A 10,724-nucleotide genomic window follows, 5' to 3' on the forward strand; every position below is an offset into this window, starting at 1 on the left:
ATTGGGGAAAAATCTCATGCTGGATATCTATACTGATATGGACTGAGTAATGAGTTAGAAACTGAAGGATGCCACATTATTTGTTGGAAATTAAAATTATTAACCTACAGAGGGCTGAAATCAAAGTGAAAAAATGAAGCAGGCTAGTCTATTTTGCTGAAATTTAATTGCAGCAACTCAAAATGGTACTCAGTAGATTGTATGGCCCCCGACGTGCTTATGGCCTAATGGCAGTCAGGGAGCCATTGTCTAGCCTGTAGAGGTCTGTGCGTCACTCCATGGGTATGTCTCCTCGGACCATTACTGACCCACCACCAAATCGGTTATGCTGAATGATGTTACAATCAGCAAAACATTCTCCACAGCTTCTCCAGACCCTTTCACACCTGCCACATGCTCAGGGTGAACCTGTTCTCAACTGTGAAAAGCACAGGGCGCCAATGGCTGACCTGCCAATTCTGGTGTTCTATGACAAATGCCAATGGAGCTCCACGGTGCCGGGCAGTGAGCACATGGCCCACTAGCAGATGTTGGACCCTCAGGCCGCTCTCATAAAGTCTGTTTCTGATTGTTTGGTCAGAGACATTCACACCAGTGGCCTGCTGGAGGTCATTTTGTAGGGCTCTGGCAGTGCTCATCGTGTTCCTCAGTGCACAAAAGAGCACATACCAGTCCTGGTAATAGGTTAAGAACCTTCTACGGCCCTGTCCAGCTCTCTAAAACTGCCTGTCTCCTGGAATCCCCTCCATGCTCGGAGACACAGTAAACCTTCTAGCAATTGCACATATTGATGTTGTGCAACCTCTATAGGGTCCAGGTATCCCCTCATGCTACCAGTAGTGACACTGACCCTAGCCAAATGCAAAACTAGTGAGAAACAGTCAGAAAATGATGAGTAGGTTAAAAATGTCCATGACTTCCACCATTCCTGTTTTGGAGGTCATCTTATTGTTGCCCATCTAGTGCACCTGTTAATGTAATTAACCACAAAGCAGCTCAAACTGATTAACAACCCCCTCTGCTATTTATATTGTATCTGTACCTATATTTTTGCAAATATAAAGTTAAAAAACAAATTTTAGTCAGCCATGGCCCAGGTCAGGTAATTGTGCATTGGTTACTGCACCATCCAATTAGTCCTTACTGTTTGCATTGCTTCTTAAAATCTTTGTTTAGTTATTTTCAAATACTTCCATGGCATAACCTTAGCCATAGTATCCCACCAGCTGCTATTTAGGGGTGAAAGGGGCCCCATTGGGGGGATGTTGAGGCAATTTAAACATAACCTGTGTGCGTGTAAAAATAACACAAATTCATCACTGTGTTTAACCACTTCAGGTCTGCCCTATATCAAATTTTCTGCTACAGGACGGCAACTATGCGCCAGATCACGTATATATATACACGTGATTTGAAACTTCCAGGTAGGGACTGCGCATGTGCCCTTCCGGCGGCTCGCTTCCACTGTGATCACACACAGCGGGAGCCAATCGGTGGGTACATGGGACCCAATGTCCTCAGGCACCTGCTGATCTTTAGGCAGAGAGACAGAACGGCGATCTGCCTATGTAAACAGGGCAGATCGCTGTTCTGACAGGAGGAAAGGGATGGAATTTGTGTCCCTGCAAAGCAGGGAATAAATTCCATCTCTTCCCCTAGTAAAAGCACCTCACACAGTACACATAAACACTGGCTAGGCACACATTTAACCCTTTGATCTCCTCTGATGTTATTCCCTTCCCAGCCAGTACAGCAACAATGCATATTTTTAGCACTAATCACTGTATTAGTATTACTGGTCCCTAAAAAGTGTCAGAATGCCCACTGCAATATTACAGTCTTATCGCCTGATCGCCGACATTACTAGTAAAAGAAAAAAAAATGAAATAAATAAATATATCCCATAGTTTTTAGATGCTATAACTTTTGTCCTAACCAGTCAATATACGCTTATTGGGATTTTTTTTACCAAAAATATGTAGCAGAATACAAATTGCCCTAAATGACTGAAGAAATTAGATTTTTTTTTTTTTTTTAGTTTTTTTATTGGATATGTCTTATAGTAGAAATAAAAAATATTTTTTTCAAAATTGTTGGTATTTTTTTGTTTATAGCGGTGATCAAATACCACCAAAATAGAGCTCAATTTGTGGGACAAAAAGGACACCAATTTATTTGGGTACAGCGTCGCTTGACTGCACAATTGTTAGGTAAAGTAACGCAGTGCTGAATCACAAAAAATGGCCTGGTTTTGAAGGGGGGGGGGGTAAAACTTCTGGAGGTGAAGTGGTTAATAGGATTTGCAGAAGTTCCTGTTAATACTGACCCTCTACCCCCAGTTTCTCAGACCCTCTACCCCCCAGTTTCTCAGACCCGCTCCCCCCAGTTTCTCAGACCCTCTACCCCCAGTTTCTCAGATCACAGGACACCCTTTGCAGAATTTGCTCAACTGCCTTAGTAATGTAGATGATGGAAACAAGAGAACTACCCCCCAAAGTACACAACACAATCTAAATGTTGGAGTAAAATCACAAAATTTATTGAACATAAGGAGCATACAAAAATAACAGAATCTGATGAAATTGGTCATTAAACGGCAGGGTACTCAATAGGTACAAAAAAGCCTAATGTGAATATCAATCCTCGTCATCCCATTGCAGAGGACCTCTGTGACCAAGCCCTGGTGTGCGGGGTAAAACATGTCAGAGGGCGTGGCTGGGGCAACACTCATTCATATATTTGTCAGAATATTTATACTGCTCTGATATAACAGTGTCTATTTATGTAAATAAGCAAAGATCTGTAAATTATGAGAATCTCAACTTATTTCCACAAATCAATATGTAACGAGTTATTTTTAATCGATTAATTTCTTTTTAACAGCATATACCAATTTTAGTGAATACAGTCAACGGTATGGAATATATAAGTATATTTATTCGCAAGACATGTAATCACAATAAATGGTTAGACTTGAGGTGACACAAAGAGATAACTTTGACATAAAATACAAACTTAAAACGATAAATGCAATGTGATATGTAGCTCAATGATGAACTTAAAAAAGAAAGCAAGGTTAAGTTTTCCCCAGGTATAGTAGAAACCATAAATAAGTGTTCTATATAATCGGACCACAATTGTCTGTGAATTGCGCAGCCAAAAGTCACTCCGCTGCAGTTGGAGTGAGAATAGGCCATGCAAAACGGGAGACTAAATCGCTAATATTGCGCTAAACTTGATATTAATAAAAACGTATAAAAAACAAAAATCAGTTTTTAGAGAAAAATCGAATATGGTTCATACGGCTGGGACTGTATACTCATTACCCTTTAATATGAAATATAAAACATAGAAGGAAGGAAATAAACAATATTAAATAATAATCAAATAAACAGCATGGTATATTTACCACATTTAAAATGGCTGCTAGCTTAAAATGGTCACTATCAGAGTCCTTAAGATGGCTGCATTCCCAAAATGGTGGCCAGTTAGGGAGGAGTTTCGTTTGGCGTACTTCAAAGTTTCAGATAAATGATGGAGCAAGATGGAGTATGTATAGATGAGTATATGTATGGATGTGAGTAGTGTGTGTGTTGAAAGTGTAATGAATGTTGTCGTAATGTATGTGTGTCCTATTACATCTGGGTTTCCCTTTTTATATTGTGTTGAACAAAAGGCCAGTAAAATTACCATAAGCTGAACACAGAAGGAGGAACTTTATCCCCATTGGTTGGGATTACTTATCCATTAACTGGTGAGGTCATTGGGCGACACCTCTACTAGTCATCCAGTATATTGGATATTAGAATTATATGATAAGTTCTTCATTTAAGAATAATCATAAAAACAACGTAAAAATCTATCGATACTCTCATAGTATAGACATGTCCATCTAATATCTCCATTATGTATCTAGATAAGGATTGAACCTGGTAACGCCATTTAATAAGGATATATATTAATACTATATATATATATATATTAATACTATATATATATATATATATATATATATAGATTGGAAATTATTGATTTACCCAGAGACTACATTTAGTAGCAGTCACCAAAGGGGGCAGTGTTCTATTACTTATTAGATTCAGTATATAGCATACAATAGCACCACTATTATACTGATAACCTTATGACCTGGGCTGAGCAAAAGTAATTAAATCACTTGAATTTTGTCATATGCTGTCAGACTTTGCATCTGGCTTGTAGGATTTATATGACTTAGCCAAGGCTGAAACAATTCTTATATAAACACTCCCTCCACATGCCTTAAAATTAAGTAATTATTTTCAAGACACACAAGTCCTTACACTTAAAATAAATATTCTAATATATATATATATCTATCCAACATTATATAAATTCCAAGCTCACACTTACTATATCAATAATAAAAATACAATGGTGTTAATATACATCTTACACATGATGATGCTTTCTAAAACGTATATTTAAATGAACCTTTAAAAAGAAATATACTGAACTTATTGTTCATTGTAAAATACAGACAATCAAGAAGACATCACCCCTCTTAAAACCTGGTGCCATCCTGGCTAGGCTTTTCTCAGGTGAAATGTCAGAAAGTCCCATTATTTACGATTTAAAGACTTACAGAGATCTTCTGTAGAACTTAAGACTCTCTGTAAAGGCATCTTGCTCAAAAGAACATAAACTTTTAATGACCCCATACAAGATGGATGCTATACTGTTCAGAATCTCTCTGTATAGGACTAAAAATACAGGGCTTCTAAATATAAGTCAATTTTTTTCTTTTATTTAATCTCCCCAATAATCCTGACATATTTATGCACTGGGTTGGTGAGCGGTGTTCCGTCCATTCTTTATTGATGCTTCTACACCCCTGTATGGTCCATAGCAACTGCTCCCTTCGCTGCAACCAGTGCAGAGAGCTTTGTCATCGACTGTATCACACCGTGGCAGAGCAAAAAGCAGGGCAAAACAGAAACAATGTGACAGAAGTACTATGAGGTTGCTTTTCAAGTCAACAGAAATACACCTTATTCTGTTGGAAACCATCCATCTGTGTCTGAGCTGTACTGTTTTAGGTAAATATAGATATTCAGTGGAACAGAAATTTATTTTTGATCTGGAAAGCCACAGAAGGTATTGTAATCTGATTTGTGTCATGGTAGGCTTTTTCAGAGACCGATAGCTTAATAATCTGCTTGTGTTGGTGTTGATTTGTCCTTTAACCCACTTGACCTCTGGAAGGTTTTAATGCCTTCATGACCGAGACATGTTTTTGCTATTCAGCACTGCGCTACTTTGTGTGGTCATGTAACACTGCAAGCAAATTAAATTTATATCATTTTTTTTTGACAGAAATAGAGCTTTCTTTTGGTGGTATTTGATCACTACTGGGGTTTTATTTTATGTTATATAAACAAAAAAAATAATTTTGAAAAAAAAAAACGTAATATTTTCTACTTTGTTATAAAACATATCCAATTAAAAAAAAATTTCATCAAATTTCTTCATAAATTTAGGCCAGAATGTATTCTGCTACATGTCTTCAGGAAAAAGAAAAAATAAATTCCCATGCTGACCTGTTTGTAGCCTATTAAAAGAGAAGTCCAGGCAAAAACCTAACACTAAATCTGCTCTGTGTCACATTCTAAACCTAATCTATCTAACCCTGTTAAGCAAAAATCACTGTACTTACCTTTTCTGCAGCCGATCCGGTCCCATGCTGAGCTGTCAGGGGGCGGCTTCATTGTAGAGGCGGGAGCAGGCGAGGCACTCGACAATGGAAGTCCCATAGTAATTCTATGAGTGACATCACTTCCCAGGCATTTCACAGCCGTTGTTGGTCCTCTCCTTCACAGACCTTCATCTGCTGCTGGAGACCGGACCGGATCGCCTGTAGAATATGTAAGTACAGCGACTTTTGCTTTACAGGGTTAGATAGATTAGGTTAAGAATGTGGCACAGAGCAGGTTTAGCCTGGACTGCTACTTTAAGCTGGATCAGTTGCCTGATGTTGTATTGCTTCTTTATGGTGTATATTTACTGCCTGCAGAGTGCTGGCTGCCTCTCAAAATAAAGATTTTGAAACAGTGTGTGTATATATACTGGAATTTACGCATTGAACTGTAATGGCGGTGATCAGTGACTTATAGTATGACTGTGATGGGGTGGTGGGCAATCTGGTGCTAGGACGGTCACTAACTGACATTGCTAGTGACACTAGTGTCAGTGTATATTATTAGCACTGATTACTGTATTATGCTAATGACACTGGCTGGGAAGGGGTAAACATCGCTGGGCAATTAATGGGTTAACTTGTTGTTGTGCCTAACAATGTGTGTATTATGGGCTGCTTTTACAAACTAATCTGCTGTTTTTTTTCTCCCTGCTTTTCAAGAAGAAATGGCCAGTTTGCTGTTCACTGTTCAGAGGGGACACAGCCAATCAGCAGGTTTCAGCTGAACGAATTGGCTGAAAGGCTGAAACCTACTGCCAAAATCATGCTGTGTCCAATAACCGCACAGGGCGGCAGGGAGTGCACATGTGCGCCCCAAACCTGGAAGCAAGCCGGCAACATACAGTGCCTTGAAAAAGTATTCATGCCCCTTGAAATGTTCCACAATTACTTATGTTACAACCAAAAATGTAAATGTATTTTTCTGGGATTTTATGTGATAGACTGACACAAAGTGGCACATAATTGTGAAGTGGAAGGAAAATGAAAAATTGTTTTCAAATTTAAAAAAATATATATTTCTGAAAAGTGTGGCGTGTATTTGTATTCAGCCCCCTTTACTCCGATACCCCTAACTAAAATATAGTGGAAACGATTGCCTTCAGAAGTCACCTAATTAGTCCACCTATGTGTAATATAATCTAAGAATACATAGAGCTGTTCTGTGAAGCCATCAGAGGTTTGTTGGAGAACTTTAGTGAACAAATGGCATCATGAAGGCCAGGGAACACACCAGACAGGTCAGGGATAAAGTTGCAGAGAAGTTTAAAGCAGGGTTAGATTATAAAAAAAAAAAAAATAATATCTCAAGCTTTGAACATCTCAGGGAGCACTGTTCAATCCATTATCCGAAAACGGAAAGAGTATGGCACAACTGTAAACCTAGCAAGACATGGTTGTCCACCTAAATGGACAGGCCGGGCAAGGAGAGCATTGATCAGAGAAGCAGCCAAGAGGTCCATGGTAACTCTGGAGAAGCTGCAGAGATCCACAGCTCAGGTGGGAAAATCTGACCACAAGACAACTATTAGTTGGGCACTCCACAAATCTGGCCTTTATGGAGGAGTGGCAAAAAGAAAGCCATTGTTGAAAGAAAGCCATAAGAAGTCCCGTTTGCAGTTTGCGAGAAGCCGTGTGGGGGACACAGCAAACATGTGGAAGAAGGTGCTCAGGTCAGAGGAGACCAAAATTGAACTTTTTGGCCTAAAAGCAAAACGCTATGTGTGGCGGAAAACTAACACTGCACATCACCCTGAACACACCATCCCCAATCCTCAGCAGGGACAGGGAAGCTGGTCAGAGTTGATGAGAAGATGGATGGAGCCAAATACAGGGCAATCTTAGAAGAAAACCTGTTAGAGTCTGCAAAAGACTTGAGACTGGGGCGGAGGTTCACCTTCCAGTAGGACAACAACCCTAAACATACAGCCAGAGCTACAATGGAATGGTTTCGTTTAAAGAATAGAATGGCCCAGTCAAAGTCCAGACCAATTGAGAATCTGTGGCAAGACTTTAAAATTGCTGTTCACCATCCAATCAGACAAAGCTTGAGCTACTTTGCAAAGAAGAATGGGCAAATAATTAACTCTCTAGATGTGCAAAGCTGGTAGAGACATCCCCAAAAAGACTTGCAGCTGTAATTGCAGCAAAAGGTGGTTCTACAAAGTATTGACTCGCCACACTTTTCACATATTTTTTTGAAAAAAATGTTGAAAACCATTTTTCATTTTCCTTCCACTTCACAATTATGTGCCACTTTGTGTTGGTCTATCACATAAAATCCCAATAAAATACATTAATGTTTTTATGTTGTAACATGACAAAATGTGGAAAATGTCAAGGGGTATGAATACTTTTCAAGGCACTGTACCTGAACATTGCCGTGCCTACACGTGCCGCCCAATCTCAGTGTATTTACTGTGAGCGGTTGGCAGGTTAAACCAAAAAGGTGGTTTCACCAGGCAGTGGCTTTACTGTTCTAGAAAAGGTTTGTAAACTAGCTGCCCAGATTTAGAAATCCTTTGGCAGATTAAAGAAAAAAAAAAAAGCACATTGTATATCTAGCTTTTTGTCCTCATTTTCTGTTTAATAAGCAGTACTTTTTTTTAACTTTAAAATCTTAAAAGTGACCAGTCACCTCGATTGTAATGGTGTTCTCTTCTTCCTCCACAGGGGCTCAGAAGCATTGAGTACTGTCTCAGGTAACAGAAATACCACAGTCACTTTCACCGTCTGTCCTGGAGCAAACCAGCCAATCACGCTACAGAACAGGACACCCGAATACGACAGCAGGATAGTTGGTATGAGGCGAGCCCCCAGCCCTGTGGTATGTCCGGCTGAGATTGCAAGAGATATCAAGCCTGGTCCACTGTCGGCTCCACCCGCCTCCATTTCTGATGTCTTTATTCTACCAACTCCACCCCCCACTGGGGACCTCTTTGGGATGAGTATGGGGAGAAGCCGGTCCCCCTCCCCTTCAATTTTACAACAGCCAATCTCCAATAAGCCTTTTTCAGCAAAGCCTGTCCATATGTGGACTAAACAAGATGTCGCTGACTGGTTGGAAAGTCTACACCTGGGAGAGCACAAGGAGATGTTTATGGACAATGAAATAGATGGAACCCACCTACCAAACCTTCAGAAAGAAGACTTGATAGATCTGGGAGTCACAAGAGTAGGACACAGAATGAACATAGAACGAGCGTTAAAACAGCTTTTGGACAGATAGAAGTACCTTGCCTTGCTTCTTCAGAATTTCTTTTCCTGACAGTTTCTTATAGGGGTCCTTAAATTACTTAAGGAAAATACAAATTTAGAAAAAATCTTTACTGCAAGTTTAAATAGCTGTACAGATAATTTATAAGCACAATATTTTAAGGAGAAAAGTGGCTGGTCTACTGGGCAGCCTTTGTGCCACTATAGTTGTAGAAAGAAAATGGAAAAAAAAACACTTTTGTGATTTAATATAATACTATTTCTGTGGAATAATTATTTGGAAAAAAAAAAAAAACTTAGTTCAGCCTTTTTAAAAAAAAAAAGAAAAAAAATCAGCCTCATTTGAATGCACATGAACCAGCTGAGCTGTGTTGTATTTTCTATCTTTCTAGAACTTCTTCAAAGAAGAATAGAGCTTTTCTCTTCAGCCGTGGGTAATGGATAATGCAGTGGGTACTGCAAATGTAGAAAATTTCACTGACACCCCCTTATGGAAACAAAGTCATTTGTCCCTGTACAGAGTCAGAGGGACCTGCTGTTTTTGGCCTGGTCGACCGTGGCCCTCCTCTGAGACTGGACGGGGGTCTTGATCTCTTACATGTTCTTCTTTTGCAGGTACCAATTTGTATCCAGGTTCATATTTATCGTTGTAATAATAAAAAAAACAAAGAGAAAAAAAAAACAAAACCAAGCAAAAAGGTGTTTTATTTGAGAGTATTTCTGGTTGTGTTTCCATAATCAGCTGGGTGAGACTGTATTAAATCCACTAACATTTTTTTTCCCCACAATCCATTATCTTATAGTGGATAGCTCCCCTTTTACAAAGTGTACACAATGGTTTTTTAGCCATCATTGTCTTCCACTTGGTGATAATTTAAGAATTAAAACTATTAAGCAGAAAGGCCATGTTACTTTTCTTTTTCTATTGAATGCATATGGTATTACCTCTTGATATGTGCCAGAAAACTGTTGCAATCTGCTTGTGATACAGTCGCAGTCGCTGGTGAACAAGACAGTTGCGGACTAGAATCATGTGTGTGAATGAGGATCCTTCAGTAGAAGTGGGCCCTTTTTGTGAGGCCTTATTACCATGAGCAAACAAAAGCTTCAGATAGCCACAGCTTGGAGCCCACTACTTTTGCTTGCATTAGGCTTGCAAGACCACTTCCAATCACCTCTGTGGTAATTGGGTGCGATCATACATGTATGACACGTGTCTATCGCAGAGGTAAATACGGGCTGCCTTGCGCTCTTCAATGGCTACTCGTTGTGGAGCACTAAGCTGCATCTGATTTGTTTATTTTCCTGACAAAACGAGGCCTACATTGAGACCCCGTTCACACTGGGGCGATCCGACTTGCCGGGGCGACCTCACAAGTCGCGGCGCGCAGCTCGCACCGCGACCACGGAGCGGCCGGCACGGACTTCATAACATTGAAGTCAATGCAGGTCGCCCCAAAGAAGCTCCAGACCCTTTTTCTAAGTCGGAACGACTTGTGTCGCTCCTATTAGAACGGGTCCACAGCTTCTCTATGACAGGCAACCTACGGCGACCTGTCAGGCGACCAGGTCGCCCCAGTGTGAACGGGGTCTGAAGAGATATTCACTGTATTGAATGCCTAGGACTAGCTCCCAGCAACTTTACAGCTGCCCCCATTGTGCCTGAGTGACCAGCGCACTTAAACAGTGAGGGCCTTGCTTGCTCCCTGAATGGTTTTGTATTTTCTTTTTTTTTTCTTTGCTTGAGTAGACTTATTTTCGGGCACCTGACTAAAAA

At 40.1% G+C, this 10,724-nt stretch overlaps 1 protein-coding gene across 4 annotated transcripts in view; it reads left to right on the forward strand.

The window, feature by feature from the left end:
• The window catches only part of SHANK2 (SH3 and multiple ankyrin repeat domains 2), a 976,209-nt gene extending 966,196 nt beyond the window's left edge, over positions 1–10,013 (forward strand). For all 4 annotated transcript variants that reach the window (XM_082271109.1, XM_082271110.1, XM_082271111.1 and 1 more), the window contains one exon: positions 8,405–10,013. In XM_082271109.1, the coding sequence (XP_082127235.1) occupies positions 8,405–8,960 (556 nt within the window). In that variant the 3' untranslated portion in view covers positions 8,961–10,013. The remainder of the gene's footprint in view (positions 1–8,404) is intronic.
• The last annotated feature ends 711 nt before the right edge of the window (positions 10,014–10,724 follow it).

The sequence above is a fragment of the Pelophylax lessonae genome (genome assembly GCF_965119305.1).
Source record: "Pelophylax lessonae genome assembly, chromosome: 10".
Taxonomy (NCBI): Eukaryota; Metazoa; Chordata; class Amphibia; order Anura; family Ranidae; genus Pelophylax; species Pelophylax lessonae.